This window comes from Lytechinus variegatus, chromosome 7 (assembly GCF_018143015.1).
Source record: "Lytechinus variegatus isolate NC3 chromosome 7, Lvar_3.0, whole genome shotgun sequence".
Lineage (NCBI taxonomy): Eukaryota > Metazoa > Echinodermata > Echinoidea > Temnopleuroida > Toxopneustidae > Lytechinus > Lytechinus variegatus.
In genome coordinates, this window is record NC_054746.1 from 18,303,384 (window position 1) to 18,325,579 (window position 22,196).

A 22,196-nucleotide genomic window follows, 5' to 3' on the forward strand; every position below is an offset into this window, starting at 1 on the left:
AATGCATAGATTCTCTTCTTATCGCTTTGCGATTCTTCTTTTCCTACCCTAGAAGTTTATGGGTGTGTAGGGAAATCCAAAGAATCTACCACTACCAACACATATTGCTTCCTTACATCGATGAATCTTTGTTTAAAGTAAAATAATGTCATGTGCAAACACTCTAAAAGAAGTTTACCCAATATTGGGTAAAATGGGAACATGCATGTTGTTTAGATTAAAAGATGCCAAATATTTTGTAAATTTTACGCAATGTGGAGTTGAAATAGCCCAATACAGAGTAAAAAAAAAAAAAATACCCAGCAAACATGCATGCATGTTCTCTTTCTACTCAATATTGGGTAGAATTTACAATGTGTTTTTTAAGTGAACGGATACAAAAATACTTGTTTTTGTTTGGTTTGATTTTAGTAAGTTCAAAAAAGGGTATTAAATGAGGATATTACCAAGTGTTTTCCATTAAAATTGGTGATACTTAGCATATAGTCATGAGCAACACTGCATGTGTACATCACCATCAGGTATAACCGTGAAGGAAACAGACTTAACTCATGGTGAAGAGTAAAGAAAAGTGAAAAAACTAGTCATTTGGTCATATTCGACTGACTAGAACCATTCTGGTAAAAAAATCCAACAATATTATAGTAAAATAGATGAATAGTGCGCCTGCACCTCAGAGCAACACCGGTTTGCCTCTATATAGGAGATGTCACATTACAGGCAGAAGGTGGATGGGTTAACGAAAGCATGATCCTATTTATTTTTCAAGCATTTAACATTATTACAGAAAAAAAGAAAGGAAAATATATTTTACAAGACAACAAAGACCAATGAAAACAAAGAAGGGATGAATCAAATATATGTAATATCACTATTTTTTGCTAAAATGATAAATCAATAGCACGGCTGGGTCTATTTTATTTAAATACTTTAATAGACCGCCCCTACACGGTACAAACGGTTAGAATTCTACACGGTCATGTTGAAAAAAGATTCGCCAGTTTGAATTTGATTCGAGCGCAAATAAAAGAGGAGGGCAGAGGCAGAGATTGACAGATAGATGGACAGACAGACAGGACGACCTAGAGGAGAAGAAATAGAAAGACAGAACTTAGGGAGATATTGGGGGGAAAGGAGACCAAAAAAGAAACTATATAAAAATGCTACATAATTCACTTGACGCAAGAATGAATACTTTTATCAATATAACTTGATAATAGTCAATCAAATTGATTATAATTCATTTCTGAAATTACATAAACGATAATTGATGGTATCCATACATAAACATCAATTCAAGTTTATCAACGAAAACAATAATTGATCAACCGAAACAACTACCGAAACAAACAAAAACACATACTTTTTCTCTTATTTCTTTCTTGCCAAAAGCAAGAATAATACGGGGAATTGGAAGTCCTTTCATGTAAAGTAGGGGAGGGTGCTCCTTTCCTGGAAATGGGGTTGGGAGGTAGAACCCGAACACCATCTTTTTGTCATTTTTTTCTCGAAACGCAGCAGTGTTAATTTCCAGTATCCTTTAAGTTTGATGTATAATTTGTATAATTATATGGGATATGGATTATTGCATAATTCATAATCATGTTTCAAATAATTTGTACAACTTGTTTATGGAATGTGAAATTTTGATTTGTGAGAATACAATAAAAACATCCTTAAAACAACTGCGCAGTATGATAAAATTCTAACTTGGACTACGCTTTTCCCCTTCCATATCGGCTGATTATGATTATAAAAAGGAAACAATTCTGGAAAACAATCATAATTTTAGAAGTCTAGAATTAGAGGCAGTGATCCATGTTAAACCAGCAATTCACTGGTTTAGCATTGCCTAAAGAGGGCGTAAATGTTTTGCTCAGATGGGATAGCTTGCCTAATTTTCTTTCCTGGTGAGTCGCCCCTCATTATAATATACCCGCACCACTATTCTGACACCCGGATAAATTAAATGAGCAACTCTACCCGAGATCCATAGGCACTTGACCGTGTACATATCGGGGTATTTCATCATTCAGTGGCCTGCACATATCATTATCTCGTCTCATTTGCTGTGTTCCTGCTCCGAATAAGCTAAACTGTAAGTATACCTCAACTTTCCGTTTCCAAATAATATAGTACATAAGTAGTTATAGTCTGATTTCTTTGTAGATCTCAATTATACATTATCTTATTTACAGTCACGTCTCGTGCATCAGCGGAATCGTAAATTTTTAGTGGAAGCGAAATCTTTAGAATTTATAGACTAAACTCAGAGGGTTTAATGAGCCATTAATAGAAGAGGGGGAAGAACATGGCCCGATAACTTGGTAGGTATGGGGCAAATTTATTGTGAGTCGTGAGTTAAAAAAAAACGCTAAAAAATATGTTCAGAAAATAATATTTCACGTTTCCCCTAAATTTTCCCTTTCGGGGGGGGGGGGGTCCCATCTATACGCTGTGTGCGCTATGAACGCCTAGCTTAGCCGGGTAATATAGGAGCGCCTTGAGCACCTAACAAGGTGGATATGTGCGCAATATAAATACCCTATATTATTATTATTATATACTGGATATAACGGACTTGATTGATTTAATACTTAAAATATGATGTATTTAGTAGGCGGTCTTTGGGGGCACGGACCCCTAAATTTTCTCGACCAATAAGTAAAAGAAAGAAAAGGAAAGGAAATGGTGAAACTTGATCATTTATTTAATATCATTATGTCGAAAAATTTAACCAAGTTAGATTTTAGTATTGAAAATGGCAATTTTTTTGCACGCTCACTTCGCTCGCTCACCTTAATTTTTTTCCGATACGTCGTGTTTGGCCCTTCAAAATGTTTGGCTCATTACGCCACTGCCTATAGGCCAATCAATGCATAGCCCATTTGTCGCTTGCGTTTACTGATAGGTTTGTATGAATTATTAACTTGTCTTTATAGCTTAAGTAAATTCCCCATAACACTATTCAAATCCATTAATTATGAATGCCTAAATAAGTTCCTGTGGAGGATATGAAGTAAATGATTATGTTTTACAATGACAAGTTTTGCGATTTTACAAGAAAATTCATTTCTCTTTCGGGTGCCTGATCAAATGAAATATCTGTGAGTGCCCCCCCCCCCTTCCACATAATACACATTTCTTAGTATGAACCGAATAAGCTAGATATTTTTCAGGATGTAATCTTCGTTTTATAGGCGTGTGATATCCCATACCAAAATTTGCAAGATAAGTGTTCAAAACCAAAACATCACCAAGATAGTTCACTATATGCTTTCTTTTGTGGGCGAAGAAATACCTCTGGCTCGGACACACAATAATATTAACAAGCTGTTTACGCATATTTTATGTGTAAACATCGCCATAGGCCTACAACAAAAACAATAATTTTGCTAATGTAAAGTGATTATGTAATGAAAGAGATTACTCCGTGACATTGAATAATGATGGCCATTGATCATTTACAGGAAATGTCACTTTTACCGTTGCTTCCCTTTGCCAAATCACATGACAGGATAACAATCATGATCGGGTACGAACAAGGACAATCAATGCCAAAGTATTCGGGGAAAACCTAAAATTGTTAACTGATAGAAGAAAAACATAGCCCCCCCCCGCGTTTCCTCCGAAACACACACTCCATTGCCCCCTGACCAGTGGCGTATATACAGTTTAGGGGGCTTCCCCCCCCTATAAAAAGGAAAGAGAGAAGGGTGAAATATGATTTTCATTTTTAGGATGTTATGCCAAAATATATATATTGGATTTTTGAAATAAAATGTCGAAGATTTTGCCTGTAAACGCAATATCCGCGGCCCCCTCAAAAAGTTTTGTTTCGCTCATCGATCACGCATGCCCTTGTCTTTATATAGGCTACTTCTCTCAAATTCACACAGAGAAAAAAAAAATATGTTTGGTAAGAAAGCAGGGAAGAATGGTAAGAGGTTGAAAGTTGTTATAAAAGAACAAAAGCAGGAAATTTGTATCTATTTGGAAGCTACATAATTCTTAGGCATATCTTTAGTTTTATTATTCTTATTCTCAGTGATTGAGTTTCAGGGTCTGTTGAGTTCCTGCTATTTATTTCCTCCTTGCCGGTAGAACTTATCTGGTATTTTGATAACAGGTTAGATTTCATCTTAACCCTATCTAGGCCGGGGGGGCCTCGGATCCCCCCCTCAACGAATCGCGCGATATTTTCGCCGCGCAAAATTTTTTGACCGCGCCGCTCGGTGACTTTTTACTTTCAAGTCTTGCGCAACTTTTGAGACCAATTTCGCGTCACCCGGGTACGTGGTTCCGAAATTACGCAACATTATGTAAGAGCATGTCAGACCAAAAACTGCTCAAAACGTGATTTTGTGTACAAAGTCAATGCAAATTGTGTTTTCAACCAAAATTCATAAATGCATGATTATTTTTAGTTTTGCTGGTCTAAATGTATTTATTTTATGCTTTTTATGATCACAGAAAAGTCCCAAACGAATTTCATTGAAAAAACAATGAAATCCAAAGGTCAAAAAACAAAGAAATACCTAAGAAATTGCAAAAAACAATATAATACATAAGAAAATGATTTGATATCGCAATTTTTTCAAGCACAATCGCTAAAAACACCACATAGAGTTTATGTACCAAAAATTAGTACATTTGGAGCAGTATTTAGGGAGTTAGAGGAAAAAGTATGATTTCCCATACTAATTACGATTAGCATAATCACTTTATAGCAATTCGTATGAAATAAATCACTATACAATCTTGTAGATTATGTCCCAGGCAACCCGCGTGCCAAATTTCGGCGCGATCGCGCCGTCGACGGCCGAGATCTTAAGGGGGGCCTGGGAGCCCCCCCCCCTCGCCATATGAACTCCCAAAATACCCCGGCCTAGATAGGGTTAAAGAATAATCCTACCCCAATCTCTACCCTGATAAAACATGATTGTGTAGATTAATGTGACAATTATCACACCCCCCCCCGATACAAACACACTCCCTCACACAAATGGAAAGAGGCAAAGGCATTCGAACACCGAGGTGATTTGAATTTTGATAGGAATTTCAGGCCTTGATTAAGACATCTTTACCACAAAGAAGGGTTCGTTTTTTTTAACTCGTATTAATGAAAACCATGCATAAAAACCATGCAGGTGAATGCAGCGATCAAGTTGAAACGATCATATTCTCGCTCGTTGTGCTCTTCCTGATATGAAGATACAGTACATTATAATGGTGTGGGAAAGAAATCGACTGTTTCCGCTGAATGGGAAGATCTAGTCTAAACCACTATGTTAAGGCCCACGTGCGTACAGATTAGGGGTTTGGGGCCATTTCCCCCAAAAAGTTTTACTACCCAGAAAAAAAAGGAGAAAGGGTATTAACGAAAAGGAAAAGGGTGAAATATTATAATCTTCTGAAAAGTATGTCAAATTCTATCACAAAATTAGATTGTTGTACCAAGAATATCAAACAATTTTGCTCGCTCGCTTCGCCTCTTGCAACTTTTTTTCCTGCTACGCGACGTCTGGCCCCTATTTTTTTATTCGCTCATACGTTACTGTGTAGGCCTATATGTATACCGTATCATATATCATCTTTCATGAGGAAACATTATTCATATCCTCATCAGAATTGGATACAATAACATTTCAACCAGTAATAGGCACTCAAATAAAGTCGCATTTGGTAGATCAGCATTTTGATTCGTGCAATTGTGCATGAGTTGCGCAACAAGGGATTTTAAAAAAGGAGGGGTGCACTGGGGTAGTGAAGGGCATGCCTTAGCATGCTTAGTGGTTGGTGTGCTGAGGCGAAAGGTCGGGCAAGGTCTCTAAAAATCAGCTCTTCTGTTGATAAATTATGGTTGCCCGGAATGGTTGTCACGTATTAAGCCAGTACCAGCAACAAAAGGCAAGATCGAGGTTTTAAATTTTAGGGGGGGGGGGGCGGTGGGACAAAAATCCGTTGAATATCATTGCTTTAAGTGGTATTTCTCTCTCACTCTTTCGTTCAGAAATTCCTCGCCATGCCTGTCGACTTTTCCGGTAAATGGGCCGTCGCTAAATTCGACGATTTCTCACCAATGCTCGACAAACTACAAATACCCGAAGACAAGCGACCACCACCCAATTTCATCTCCAAACTCACAGTCGAGGTGAGACACAGTGGCGACTGCATCGAGATCGTCAGCCAAACCTCGATGGGCGAGCGGGTCAACGCGGTCGAAGTCGGGAAAACTTGCAAGTTCGTCATGTTCGGCAACATGATCGAGGCGGACGTCACAGCTGCTTGGGATGGCGATCGTTTGGTGATCACCGATACCGGCCGCGGTGTCAAGCTCATTCGCGAGCTGGTCGGAGACCAAACCTTGTGCACGTTCGTCTTCGGCGATGTTGAAGTCAAGCTCTACTACGATAGAGTGTAGATCGTCGTTATTCGCTCCACATTTTATTCAACATATCTATATTCCTATCCGACAATGGATATCGTCTGGGGGTTCTTTAAAATTTCAAGACCAGACGCCAGAATCGAGAGGTTAAGATGGATTTATTTCTCAAGCTACCGAGATGAAGTCTCAATGTGAGGATCGATGTAAAGATCATCGAGTTCCATGTGCCTCCCAGACGATAATACGAATCATCGCCATATAAAGTTTATACGGAGCCTCTAAGAACCGCTTTAAGGAGACATGACATTTTCCCCCCGGCAACTTGTTCCCAAGAGTTACTTACTCGTCCCCTACTCGCTCACTCGACAATAACTAGTTCGATTGGGAACGAGTTTGAAGTCAAGAAAACGAATGATAAGTCGAGGGAATGAGTTATAAGTCGAGGAAACGAGTTATAAGTCAAGGGAATGAGTTTTAAGTCGAGGAAACTAGTCAAAAGTCGAGGAAACGAGTTATATAAGTCGAGGACCAAATTGTAAGTCAGGTTAGGAAACGACTTAGTTACTCGCGGGATTACGAGTTAGGGGGAAACCATGCCATGTAACCTTAGGGCCTCCGAAATAATGTAACCACAGACGTTAAAGTTGAAAATGATTTAAGATTTACGGACAATCTTTAACCTGAAAGCCAATAATAAATTATTTACAAAGGCTCTTTACAAGTTTAGAGTCCCAGCTAGCAAGGCATTCGATGGTTTGCCCTTTCGAAGAGAAAAAATTCAGGTACGTGTCCTATTGATATCCGATGCCTGATATATAAGATATGTTGAATATACATAATTGTTTCACTTTCTTATCCAGATAAACAAAATGATCCGATGACAAAATATTGATACGAAAGCGCCTGAAAATGTGTCCGAAAATCAAAAATGGTAAATAGTATCAAACACCATCATACAGATCGTACAGTTAGAGGTGAGGCGGGGGGGGGAGGTGGGGCGGGGCTTGCCACTATTGTAATACTGAAAGTTACAATTAGAAATAAGAGTTATCACTCTTGCTTTGTCATCATGTTTACAGTTTCTTTCGGGCTTTCAATACTAAATTTCTGAATACTTGTTTGCAGAGATCGAATAACCCACTTTGTATCTTGTATATTTTGCCATTATTTTCTTAAAATAATTTAACACAAGAACACTAGAAACGATGGTCATTGAAATACTCAATCTCATTCTAGTGATTCGTTTCGTACTATATTTTTTCGTGCATTTTTGTTGACTTGTATCTTATTTTGGATTGAGAACGTGAAAACTGCCTCTTTCATTCATGCCTATAGATTTCCCAGAATTTGAGGAAATGGTGAAATCAACATTAGGTAGAATTAGATGGAAATTGGAAATGTGTATTAGTTAGAATTAGACGAAATTTCCATTAGTTAGAACAGATGACAATTTGAACCGTGTAAGTTTGTTCATTAAACTTATGTAAAGCATTGGACCTTACGAAAACACGTCGTTTGATTTGTACTGATTCTGTCCATTTTCTACTGAGTAATACTGTTAACGAGTTGAGAATGTTGAGAAGTGCGATATAGTAGATCGGATCAGGGGTGGGGTCAGGATATTTTGAGATGGGGGGAGGGCGGCAAGACCTCAAATAACGTCACGTTTTCTTAATTGAATACCGTCATGCTGTTCTTCCTTTTCTTCTTACTTTTAAAATAGCTATCGGGAAATTCCATAAAATATGAACGTCCAACCCGATGTTCATCATGACATGGTCAGTTCATGAAGTAAAACTTGAGGAAAAATGGGGGTCGGATGTACAAAAAGGTTATTCTATGGAATTGCCCTATTGTCACCAGCTGACTGTATTAAAGGGGAGCTATGTAGTCTATTCTGCTTCAATTCTAAAAGCTAATCTTCCTCCATTACTCTCATCTTTAAAACAAGATTTTCTTTGTACATTCTTTTATCCATCCGTTTAATACGGTGCCGTACGATGTATTCCTTCCTCTTCTTTTTTTTCCATCCCTCACGAAAACGCATGCCGACACCCCCCCCCCCCACACACAAAAAAAAAACCTAGGCCCGAATTCTGATAGCCTGGTTAAATTATCCCTCGTCCAAGTGTAGTAATAAACCCCCATATATAATCCTAGGTTTAAGATTCGTATTTTTATTATTTTGGTATTCTGACTGCCAGGTTTAACTGGCTATCAGATTACCAAAATAATTAAACTACACTTAGACCAGAGGTGAGTATTAGAGGTTAAGTTAAACCACGGTTAACTTTAGACTAGGGTTAAGTTAAACCTGCTTTCAGAATCTGGGCCCTCCTCTCTCATCTCGCCCTACCTCTCTTCACCCCCCCCCCCATCCAGTCCTCTATTTCTATCCATCTCTCGCTCCCTTTCTCTGCCGTCTTCCTACTTTTGTAACTTCAGAATCTGGCCCTCTTTCATCTCGCCCTACCTCTCTTCACACCCCCCCCCCATCCAGTCCTCTATTTCTATCCATCTCTCGCTCCCTTTCTCTGCCGATTTACTTCTTTTTTAACTTCAGAATCTGGCCCTCCTCTCTCATCTCGCCCTTCAGATTTTTACTTTTTCATATCTCTAAGTTCGGTTCCTGTGTCCTGTGTCACAAACGGATTTGAGTATTTTCTATCGATATTTTGAAACAATCTACTGAAATCTTTACATCTGATTGGCTGAGCATGAATCAGTGAAAAACAATTACACTGTTCATGAAAAGTCCCGAGGACTCTATCCATTTTTATCTCCCTTCTCTGATAGGCAATAGCTCAAAGTATTGTACATTGTCTGAAATTGTGAAATCTGATTCTAAGTGGTATTTCAGTGCAAGAATTCGCAACGTCGCTATCTGCATTTAAACAGTTTTTTAAACACCAATACTCCCAAAATTTTATGCCCCCTCTGTCGTTTTGTTGGTACTTCCTTAACGCCTCAATATTTCGAAAGGAAATTTCGAGACTTTTTCTCTGATCCTTCCCGCACATTTTTATACCAAATATATGGCGATCGGACCCACCGTGCGGGTGTCAGATTACGTTTACCGAACACGTCACTGAAATTTCGCTATTTCTTTAGAATGACTGTGTATAACCCTATGGACAACATCAGGGGCTTTTTTAATTTATGAAAATAATTTTCTAGCAAGTATTGTTCTAAATAGTGTAAATAATTACCACACAACCAGCGTTGAGTGTTTTTGAAGAAATTGTAGTACACTTAATTCATCTCCAAAAGACAACAGTGCAGATCGAACTCTTATTGCATTTTTTGCGATTTTAGAAAATGCATTTTCAGAGTAGACAATAAAAAGAAATATTAGCAGTTGGTAGTTCTGTCAATGGCGTGATTAGTGAACATTATCCCCTTTAAAAAAAACGCATTATCCTCATCTATCTAGCTCACTTCTCAATTATCTCTTGCATTTTGCATTCAATGACACATCTAGGAGACAACTGCACAATTAGCAACTTTTTGTTGGGGGGGGGGGAGGCAATAACAGCAAAACTAAAAACACTTAAGTTTAATCTTATGATCATAATTTGGGAAAGAAAGGAGACAACATCCACGCTTTTATTTAAATCTAAGTACAGTGTACAACTATCAACCAAAATCTTTCCTCACACGTTCATTCAGATTAATTTGTCTTGTTCACCTCGCATGTTTTATCAACTGTTAGCTTCTTTCAATATCAAAGTGCACAACTCTTTAAAAGCTCTCTCATCTTACAGAAGATGAACATTAAAACAGAAATTACAAACACACCATTTACATACTTGAAAGGGATGATATCTTTTAATCACAAACACAAAATCGGAGGACAGGCATATAGATCCATTTTATTTCCCAAGGCGATTAATCAGCTTTGTGGGAGTGTTTCTTCTCATGGGTACACTTAACATTCCAAAAAGGGACAGTTACATGGGGTTACTTTCTAGTGCTCTAGAGAAAAAAAAATGTTCCAGACAGTCGTTGGTGTCATTCTCCTTGAAGGAGCATCACATGTTTCCACATTTTTTCCCACAGGAATGACTTAATAACTGAGCACTTGAAGTGTCAATAAACTGGTGCTATTGTGTATTTGCTTCTTCTGTGCTGAAATTCTAACTAATAATGCAGACAGTTCGCCATCTCACTATCTTTTTTTCTTCACTAATGATGGCGCAGGCAGCGCTAAATTGTGATAAAAAATTACCCTTCACCAAAAATTTTCCCACAAATTAAAAGGGTTATCAACATTAAGTTTGAAGTGCGAGAGAGGAATAAAACGCTGGACGTAAGTGATTATTAACAGTGGTTTCAGTTTCACCAGTCTGTCTCCACGAAAACTCCAAATACCATTTCTAGTTGGAGCAGACAAAACATAGCAGGAACCCTTGCAACTTTTCATCTACAGAAATGCAGAAAAAATGGTTGGATGAATAAATTTTTAATAAATGACAGAAACATTATGGGCTAAAGCTGAAAGACGGCATTCATGATCACTACTAAAGAAAATAGGGAAACATGGACAAAGACATAATAAATCAAATCATGAATCATGTGTTAAACCTCTATAAGGACAGAGGTGGCTGGTTCAACAGTAAGTTGGGACAGGGTGACCCACTTCTTCTCGGGCATCATGCCGGAGCTGCTTAGCTTGAACTTTCCTTCGGTGTAAACACGGTCTTTGACTTTCACTTCAAAGTCGACCGGAGCGGAGGAGGAACCAAAGTTGGTGATGACCAGGTAGCCGCGCCATTCTGGGAACTGACGAAGGTAGGCATAGACAGTTTCAGAGGCGTGGATCATGGTGTATTCTCCAGCGGTCATTGATGGCTCACCATGTAGGCTTGCTAGCTCTTTGTATACAGAGAATGGAGATTTCTTGTCATTACTTTGAACCTGTGGAGGAGAGAAAATGTTGGATTATAAATCATGATGCAGATGGGAGAAAATGAGGTTAAGTAAAGTTTGCTTTCATTCAGTTGATTTTTTTTCTTCATTCTACTGATACAAATATGAAGAGTCAAATCTCTTTACAGCCTATACCCTCATACCCAGAAGCCGTTTAGAAACATCACACTCATAAATCCCTATGCGTATTACTAGTACATGACCTTTGCATTTGACTGGCTCATTAAAATCAAACCAAGAAAGCTGCAATTTCACATTATATTCAGCACTATTTACTTTGATAAATGACTTAATACAATATTGTTTTTATTCAGTCTTGTTACTGTACCAGCTGAAAATATTTACAAACTTGCATTTGTATACAAACTGGATTTAATATGAAAATCAGTACCCCAAATCTGCATGAAGCCATTTCAATCACACTTCTCACAGGTCTTTGCATGCTTCATTGAAGCTCCTTTTCAAACCGTACCACTGCTCTTGGCTTGTCACACAAACAAATATTGACGAAGAAACTCACCTCGACACTGTACTTGGGGTTGGTAGGCAGAGGCTGCCAGGCTGTGGCATTGGCTGCAGTGAAATTACCATTGGTGAAGTTGGCCCAGTACATAGGTCCACGGAAAGCATCATCACCGGCGGCACTCTGTGGAGGTACAAAGTGGATTTATCTCATTCAACACATCAAATAACATGAATATATATATATATACTATTAGTGGAATAGACAATCATGAGCACATGTTAGGGAAAACGTCCTGTGAAGATCATGCTTAGAGCGGCTGGTTCCTTGTGATTTTGGGATACACAGAACCTTAAGTTTAAGCAACTACACATATCTTGATTGGTGAGCAGACAAGATGGGTCCAAAAGTAAACAAAACTTTACACCGTTGTCAATACTACAGGCTCACATGGATTCTGAGAGGGCAAGTAATTTTAGTCTTCACAAAGAACAGGTTAATGATGCTATGCAGAGTTCATCAATGGGAGAATCAAGGAGATTGTAAACAGTAATGATCTTTTTTTGCGTTTTGGGTAACCTGTAAATTCTGAAAGCTGAGAAAAGAAAGGATCGATCTTACTGTATCTTGAATGATTGTTGTACATGGTTTTTAAAAGTAAGGTTGACTATTTCAGAAGTAAATCAGATCAGGAGTTACTGAATGGATACCAATATGATGGCAATTCTGTTGCCTCCATTTGCCATGCAATGCCTACTGAAATTGCATCAAATCTTGTGCAGACAATGGTGAAATAGCAGAATCAAATGCTCAGGAGTATTATTTTGCAAACATACCGTATCGAGGGCTCCAAGCTCTTCTCCATAGTAAGTGATGGGTGCTCCAGGAAGGGTGAGCAGAATGAAATTGAGTGAGCGTACAAACTGCTCTCCAGCACGGCTAGCGATGCGAGACATGCTCTCGTCACCGAGCTGCATGATGGGAAAAAAAAACAATCTTTAGAGTAATCTCAGTAACAGAGGGGGATCCTGTACTGGTAAAAGCATCACAAATTATTTGCTACTTTTGTTTAATTCCATGCTTCATTTCATATTAATAAGTGGATTGGTGGATTGGAAAACTGAATGTACAGTCTAATGCATATTTTTTTTTAAATCTAATATTTAATTTCTGACAAGTACATCTTGTATTTTGTCTCATTTCTAGTAAGGCCATGTCCAATTTTTCTTGTACCGACTCGGTATATTTTGTTTAGATGATCAAATCGGGAAGGGAATTGATTTTAGCCCTATGCTGAAGATGCATTGGGGAAAGAATCAATGGAATATCCATTTCATTTGGGCGAATAAAAGACCTAGCTCGACAGCACAGAAAATTCTACTGGTGTACATCAACAAGTGAATTCTGCAATTCTCTTCTCGCTTCTTCCAGTAAGCAATGGATTAATGTATAGCAGTATTCAGCAATGTCAGAATCTCCACTTACTGTCCAAGTATTCCATCTGTTTTCAAAAGCATCATCATCCTTGGCAGCTAACCAGCTTGCCACAGCACCCTGGATAGCGTCAACTGTTGGGGCGCCATCTATAGCCTTAGCAAAGCCAAGGTTGATCACCAAGTCTGCTTCGCGGGTTCCGTTGCCAAACTGGAGGACAGCATCTGCGGGAGCCTTCTCGGTTTCCGTCACCATGAGCCTGAAGTCAAGAAAAAAACTTTGTATTAATTTCCAATATTTGGTCAGACTGAAAGGAGGAATTGGTTGGGATAAACAGACCTTCATTTTTGATCACCTCTTTCCAGACTCTGATTTGATTTTGAACTCAGTAAATATTGTAGTCCCATATGTAGATTTTCATGGCAACACCGTTGAAGTCTACATGTGGGACTACAATATTTACAGTGGGTAAGTTCAAATCAGAGTCAGGAAAGAGGTGAATATTCTTCACTTTTCTGATAGTTTTCAACTAAATCAAAATAATTTCAAGGAATTATAGAAAATAGATGGCCATTTCATGGATTTAAAGATGTAAAATGTGAAATTTTATTTTTAGCAATTTTTTTTTCTAGCAGGAGTGCGAAATTTTGTAAACGTATAGACCCAGGCCTATGAATTATTATAAAATAGCTCTGTATTTTTAAGCATCGTGATTGGCCAATACGCATCACATGACATCCAACTATTTTGGTGCACTGCACGGCAGTGCAAAAGGCGCGCAACGAAAATTGATATTGCACGCTCAAGCCAACCAGTGCGGTAGAAGTCCAACAAAACTGTACTGTAACTTTTTAAAAATTTGTTGCTATTTTATAAAACAAATAATGCACTCGCTCTGTCGTGCGTAAAAGTAAATGCAGAGAAAGCTTGGTTTCTTCAGATGATGCACACTGGGCACTCGCTGCAAGCGGTTCGTGCACAGTGCGGCATCTATCTAAAGAAACCTCGCGTGCTCTGCATTTCCACTAACGCACTCGGCTGCATGCATTATTTGTCTAATAGCTACGCAGCTATTGCATATACCATGTACGAAAAATCTACAATTTATCATACATGTATTGTAATGAATTGATTTGAGCTCCTCAAGAAGAGCAATTCTGAGGAGCTCAATTGAGCTCCTCAAAATAAGGAGAGCGATTTATTGAGCTCCACGAAATTATAAACGTGAAGGACTGGATAAAGTGATAAGCGCCTTAAGAGCCTTATAACTACCATCCCCCAAAAGCATCACAAAACTTCCAAGAAGAGCAAATGCTTGAAATACATGAATGTGAATAATAAATGAAACTGCAGCCAAACAGTTCAGTATACTAATGTTACAGGACCCTGGTTAGTTGTCATAGATCAGGACGTGCAAATTAAAATTAACAATGAAATAAACTGTACCAAAAAAAAAAATAAATTAAAATGACCCACCTGTACTTTCCAAGGTAGCTTTTGTCGTTGAAGACTTCTCTCCAGCTTACAAGGAGGTTGTGAAGTTTGGCTTGGACACCAGGGCAAGAATCACCAACACAGGAGTATTGCTACAGATGGAAAAAAAAGATGATTTATTGATCTTTAAAACTGATTAAAAGGGCTTTTTCAATCTATTCCTTTGGAGTTGGTAGTGAATAAAACGTACCTTGACATTTGCAATACGATACAAAATGTGAGATTTTAAGGCCCAATGGAACATTTTTTTTTAAAATCACAATAAAAACAAGCAATCAACTTTTTTATCAATCTAATACAATGGCGTAAGAGACATTTTGATTTTATCTGAAACAAGGGCTCAAGCAGCTCTTGAAAACCCTCGTATATATATGACAAATATACAGGAACATATTAAGCACCTACCGTAGCCGAGGCCCCGCTTCCAGATGGGTCATTTGATTCTGGTTGAGTAGCAGGCTCTGGTTCACTGGTTGGTTCTGGCTCGCTGGTGGGTTCTGGCTGATTTGCAACAGTTGTAGAACTAGCTGGACTTGCAGTTGGAGTTTGAGTCTCATTTCCTGCTTGGCGGCGGCGACGATTGCCAAGGGCTGTGGCGACATCACCAGATTCATAGATGTAATCAACATCACTGAAAACGAAGCCATCAACCTTGCGCTCAAACCAGAACTTGAGGGCATCCTTAAATATTAAAGGCAAAAATCATTTCAATGATTCGTGTGAAACAAACATAAATCTTTGCAAATAGAAATGACATGTGTTCAAACTTTTATATCAGATAAAATGTGGGAATTAATTTAACAAGATTTTCCTATCTTAGTACAATGTCAATAAAAAGAGTTCACAGAAAAACAACATTTTGTGAATCAAGAATCTAATATGAAAACTTTCTTTCAATTTTTTGTATAATTTTTTATTCTATTTTATGTGATATGCCTATCTGATGTTTTAATTTATTCAAATCAACTTATCAATAAGCTGGACTTGACCCTTGAAGTTGAGATCTTACCTGAATGGCCATCTGGACGTTGATGTTGTCGTAGTTGAGGTCTGGTTGATCTGTTGTCAAGTAATGGTAGTAGCACTGACCCCTGACAGCATCATAGGTCCATGCAGAGTCACCATACTTGTTGAGCTGCAAGAAAACAACAATCAGTCAGAAATAAGGATTTCAAACTCAAAAAGATCGGTTTCCATCTTAGCATTGGTCAAAACTGGATATATCTTGTATCAATTACTTCTTTTTCTAGACACAATTAATTCATTATCATCACTTCTAATTTTTATTATTCATTCAGTTTTTGCTATATAAATTATCGCATTCATTGATAACATCTATTTGTGAAATTCATAAGGCTTTTTAGAAGAGGGGTACATATCTCTTGAGGAGGTTGGGAGGGGCTATTGTCCCAATACTGAAACTACCGTACTGTGTAAGAATAAAGAGCAGCTAAGGATATATTGAGAGATCAATGCAATAAATACATTTCATGCTGAATTCTTTTAGACTCTAGGAATCTCCTCCAAACCAAGCAAACTTGAGGACTCTTGAAATACCCCAAAATTCAATAACTGTTATTTCGATGAATCAAAAGGTAAAATAAAGTAAATGTGAACATTGCATCGAACAAATTTACTGTGTGTGACTGGACAAATGACATACCCAATCATTTGGTGGGTTAGCTTGATCACAATCTTCCCATACGTAGTAATCGCTGTAGTTGCCAGTCCTGTTACGACTGGCCAAGAACCAAGGATGCTCATCACTGGAATGGTTTGGGACAAATTCTAAGATCACTTTCAGCCCTGTTAAAAAAGAAAAAAAAAAAAAGAAAATAGAGATAAATAAATAGTATCTCATAAATAAGTGGAAAATTAAATTATAAATAAATTGTTCTACAAGATCAAAACAGGCAAATATAATAGAGTAGCCGGCATAAATACCGGTATAAACAATGAAGTAATCAAAAATATAAAGACCAAGCTCTTGAATGCAGACCTCCATTTTATGAAAGTACGAGTAAGAATTTTTTTCTTTAAAACATCAGGGTTTTTTTAAACAATGTTAATGCTTACTGCTTAGAAGTGCAGATCGTTATAATCTCCAAATCGGGTTAGTGCAAACCAAATATGAGGATATTCAGTGGAGACAAATTTCATGATCAACAAATTCAATTTTAGAGAACAGCATGATTGGTTGCATATGAATACATGTACAATTATGTACATGTACTTATACATGTACATGTGGCCAACTCCATTATACCCTGATATTTAATAAAGACTCTCCTGTTTAAGTAATACCAATTCAGGGAATATTAGCAATCTGCTGGTGGGTTACACTGCATCAGCATATATTGAATAACAATTTGTTGGTTATCAATGTACATGTACTATATTTGTCCTTGACTGTCTGATATTTTGTTTATCACTACACCATGATGCAGGGCAGATCATGCTGGGATGTCATTTGCAATTTATTACAGGAATTGAAATACAAATATGAATGGCAGAAAACAAGCAAAGCAAACTAATTAATGACTTTAAATTGAATTGCATGTCCCTAAATTCAAGCTGTTTCTAAAATGTGCACACATGCTTTAGTCATGGTAAAATCATTCAGAACAATATATCCACGGTCAAATGTTAATGTGCAAGTATTGTTCATGTCCTTGGTCCATGTACATGTAGGCCTGTATGCCAGTTTTGTGACAAATAGTCTCAAGCTACAGACTCTTCAAAACACCTACCTGTGTATGTAGTACTCTGTACATTTAGACTACATGTACATCAGGTAGGAGGGGCTGTTTAAAGTTCAGGTATAGGACAGAGCATGGAGATCTCCATGAAGAGAGTGACTTTTTTTGCATTGTCAACTAACACAATACCAGGAAAGGAAGATCTGAAACAACAGATGGTTGCGGGTAGATACAATTATCAGGCTTCCTGCCTGAGTTGAGCAAATGGCACCATGACAAACAAGAAGGTTGTGTGAACTTGTGTCTTTGTACTTGTACTTCAAATCTTAATCTTTATTCCGTGGCATGCCCTTTATTGCTACAGTTGGCATACCCCCACCCCACCCATACCCCCATCCAAAAGAAAAAAAAAACCTACACTAACCGGCAACATTAGATGTTGTCTGTTCTACATGTATTTACCAACTGTTTCATCACTTTTTTTTTTACATATTACTTTTTGTGGATATCTTGCACATACATAAAGAATGAGAGCAATATTAGGATTACATGTATGACACCCCAGGTAGTGGCCTACATCATTTACTGTACATATGCATGAACATTGATTGTAACAAAACAGTGAATGTACAATACTGGTCTTTGAAACATTCCACAGCTTTTCTGTTTGGGAGAACATGTATGAGAACCCATTGTATGCATAGTTCCCATAACCTCTGACTTGACAATTCTGAGCTGTTTTGACTACTCTGTACCCCCTAGTTCCTACATGTAGTCTTCAAGAACAGACTGTAATTCAATGTAAACGACTTTTCTTAAAGCCCACTGTCAGCGGCATGCAACTAGAAGTCTGTTTGAAGCTCCTTGGTGCAAGAACCTGGTTCAACATGCACTTTGCTAAAAACAATGGTTCAAAGATAAATATCGAGGTGACCCAGCCCTGGACAAACTAATTACCGTGAACATGTAGGCCATTTCACTATAGAAAAAACAAGATAGTGATTGTTCAAACAATGTTTGTCTTTGCTAACAAAGGCAGGAAGACAAAGTCCACTTTACATCTGGTAAGCTGACAGTTTTATTGGCACTAACTGCTTATCTGCATAGAATAAGCAGAGTTTGACCTCATTTTGACCTCTTTATGAAAATAGTAGAGTATTCTCCCCAATATTCTTCTCCTACAATGATATTTTTCCCCATTTGAAGGGCCTCTATAGACACATTACCTGTACATAAGCCTATTGTCTCTTTTTGCTGTTTTTTGCAAAAGGTTTATCAATTGTACATTATTTACTGTAGTACACTGTTTCTGTTAACTCCTGTAGGAACTCTGCAGTTTTGCACTGGGAAATGCCAAGCTAGTACCGGTATATTAACTAATTATCAAAGAAATTGCACTGAAATTATAGAGAAGGTATCGCTCTTTCATAGCTAAGCAGCTCTCTGGTAAATAGTAGTCATGAACTCTCCTATTATAATGCACTTGTGGCTCTCAATTATTATTAGTTTACAACTCAATATTTTAAATGGCATCTGAGATACATTGTAATTAATGACAATTTTTTTAGTAAGGAAAAAAAAAAGATCACAAAAACAATGATCCCACCTTGACCTTCAGCAGCGTTCATCAAGGCATCAAAGTCTTCGAGAGTTCCCAGACGGGAGTCCACATTGGTGAAGTCCACAACCTCTTGACCCAGGTCCTGTTGCTGTTCAGACTGTTTGTAGATGGAAGACAGTACCAACACACCAGCACCAATTCCTGTAACATAGTCTAGTTTCTTGGTCAGTCCTACAACAGAATTTTGAAACATAACGGGAAAACATGATTAGTAGAAAATTCTCTTTCATCAAATAGGCCCTACAATGACCATGGAAAAGATTGTGAGAATATCAATGCAAACTTGATACTGATATTGTTTAACATCAAACATACAGAAAAACAAATTCACTTTTGAATTCATAAATTGATAGTGTATTTTGCATACATGTAGGTCTTATCAAGCAGTGAAATATACCACCTTCCTTAATATGTCAAACAATAATGCAAAAACATGAGATACATGTAGAAGGGTTGTTTTGGGCAAGCATACATATCATGTACGGATGTACCTGTACAGTATTTCCAAGAACTTGACAGAAACAATCAAAAGCCATGAATCCCCCCAATGGAAGAACTTGTGAACAGACTAATGGTTTGCTAAGCACCCTGCAACCAACCAAGCTGTTTCCAAAGCCATAGGAGAAACCACAGTAATCCTGCTATTTATTCATGAAAAGAACTCTCAGATTTCCTGGAATCTGGAAATACATTTTAAAATGTGCTGTTATAAACCTACAATACACTTTATACATGTACATGTAGGACAATGAGGAATCAAATCTTTGGATCATGATACGTGCATGCTTTGGCGCCTTTTTCTAAAAGAAATCCACAAAACCCATTAAATCTAGAGCAAGATCATAACAAAACGTGTCATGAAAAATATCTCAAATGTCCCCAGTTCCAGAAATTGTAAATGCTGATATGATCTATCACTGCCAGTGAATTTCTAATTCTAGGGGGGGGGGGGGGGGGGTGGGGAGGTGCCATGAGATTCCAAGGTTTCTTTTTTTTCAACAAAACTAATTTTACTTAAGCAGATGTTGGATTTCACCAGGGAGTTGCCCATGTTTATTATACATTTCTTTGATCTTCCCATTTCTATCTCCTTTTCTTTATCTTTTTTTTCCTTGTCTTTTTTCTACGTCACACTACAGGTCTGACTAGGGGGGGGGGGGAATGTATATGTAGGTCGGTCATGAACCATCGTTATTATTCCTTCTCTTCATCTCATGATGAAGTACAATACGACTGGTGTATTATCATACTTTATTTACTAGGTCTGGTGTGGAGTACTTGTATGTACAGTGCCATTGTAAGACCCCCCCCCCCTCTCTCTCTCCTGATGACTCCAATAGATCTAGTTACTTTTGTTTCAAAATATATTAAATTGAATCTTGATAACCATATGTGCGTGTGTTTGTGTATGTATTTTTCTTATTAAATCTCTAATATCATTGTATATTTTTCATCTTTTCATATTTTTTGTTTAACTGTGTATTTGTTTGATTGGTTTAAATAAAACTTGAACTTGTTTTTTTGAATTTTACATTAGAACTTAACATATTGTAATAAAGGATGGGGTATGGTATCACAGGCAAAACACTTTTACTATTTGTCTTTTTATTCTCTCTCTTTCTTTTCTAACACAACAGGTACCATACCAGTACAAGTACTCGGTCGCAGTGCAGTAGATCTGCACACTTGCCTCCTGTTCAAAGCTTATTGTGTATACATACTGTACTCGAACCTGGCCAGGCGGTCTTTTTGTCATCAAGTTACGAATACGCGCGCTCTGTGCCTTTGGAATTGGCGAAAACTCCTATACCCGGCATTATCAGACTGGTTGAAACCAGTTCGAACCGGCGAAACTACTCAACCATGTCTGCCACGCCATGCGCTATGCACGCACTCCGTTTTCCGTATACGGCAATGGCCACAAACCGGCATGCATGTATTGCATCATCATTTTTCCTCGCACCGTACCAAAACAAACGTGAAATTGCACTCCATTTCGCACATTACCCCCCATATGTTTACCCCTATAATCTTAGTAGGCCTATGACATATTCAGTATAATGATACAATAAGCTTGTAATGATTACATAAAACTAAATTATTTTTCAATTAAAACTATGAAAAATGGAAAGTTATGCTGGTGTTTACCTTTGAGATCGCCATAACCATCACCGTTGCTATCCTTGAATGATTGGGGCACAACTCGGTAGAAAACACTCTTTTCCCACCACTCAACTTCTGGGCATCGGGGTACTTTCACCACAATAACAATCGCAGCAACAAGCATCGCAATCCAACCGATCCAGAAAAGAATCAGCAAGATGTTACGGGTCCAATTCCAGAACGGTGTGTCGGCAACTTCAAGCAACTCGGCTTTATTCAAGCCACCCCATTCATTATCCTCTTCGGCAGATTTCTTCTCATCGCTGGGATCAGCGATCTTCACTTCGCCTTTTTCGAGATCGGCTTCTGATTGAGGAGCCATTTCGTACTTTGCATCATATTCTGGCTTTCTGTCGTCGCCCATCTTGGCTTTTATATGAAGTCCCACTTCAGGTTCAAGTTAGAAGATGAAATTCGACACTCGTGTCGTAATCTTGGAATTTTCTTCGAGGAGTTTCACCGGCCGGTGTCTGTACTTTGTCGATGTGCTTGTGTAAATGGCGCGTATACGTCAGCGAATTTACTATCGTGTTGTTGTTATGAATGGGTGCGGTATACCGGCGCGAAGGGAGATCGAGAGCGATGCATGCTAGCTAGCTAGCTTGAGCACGCGGGCGATACGTCAATGAGAAGTCCGTGTGCTTCCGAATATAGTCTATGATTTTCAGACCCTATTAATACTGAGAGGGTTGAATTCACCCCTTACCCGGAATTATGTCAAGATTTGGGAATTCACAAGAAAAATATTTGAAAAAGTGACCGAGATCCAGGCAAAAGATGTGTTTATTTTGGTACGGTAGTACCCTTGCATACATCCTTGCATGCCCGCATACAATATATATGCACTTCTCCACTCCCTGGGGAGCAATATATCATCAAATTAGCATTGATATCGTTCTTGAAATCTGTACATTTCTATTCCATGTTGTGCTTTAAAATTACTTCTCACTCTCAGCTTCTCATGCTCTGTATTATTTTATTACATGAAAATTTAGCATTTTTATA

General features: G+C 38.0%; 2 protein-coding genes across 2 annotated transcripts; one reads left to right on the top strand and one right to left on the bottom strand.

The window, feature by feature from the left end:
* Positions 1-6,025: 6,025 nt before the first annotated feature.
* On the top strand, positions 6,026-6,424 carry LOC121418067 (fatty acid-binding protein, liver-like). The gene has a single exon (XM_041611771.1). The coding sequence runs from the start codon at positions 6,026-6,028 to the stop codon at positions 6,422-6,424; it is 399 nt and encodes a 132-aa protein (XP_041467705.1).
* A 3,770-nt stretch (positions 6,425-10,194) lies between these two features.
* On the bottom strand, positions 10,195-21,742 carry LOC121418633 (neutral and basic amino acid transport protein rBAT-like). Its single transcript, XM_041612608.1, has 10 exons — positions 21,177-21,742; positions 19,014-19,199; positions 16,372-16,514; positions 15,718-15,843; positions 15,114-15,389; positions 14,691-14,800; positions 13,266-13,473; positions 12,617-12,751; positions 11,838-11,963; positions 10,195-11,305 (listed from the first exon to the last, which is right to left on the bottom strand). Exons 1-10 carry the CDS (start codon positions 21,553-21,555, stop codon positions 10,967-10,969), a joined length of 2,028 nt encoding a protein of 675 aa, XP_041468542.1. The 5' UTR covers positions 21,556-21,742; the 3' UTR covers positions 10,195-10,966.
* Between the last annotated feature and the right edge of the window lie 454 nt (positions 21,743-22,196).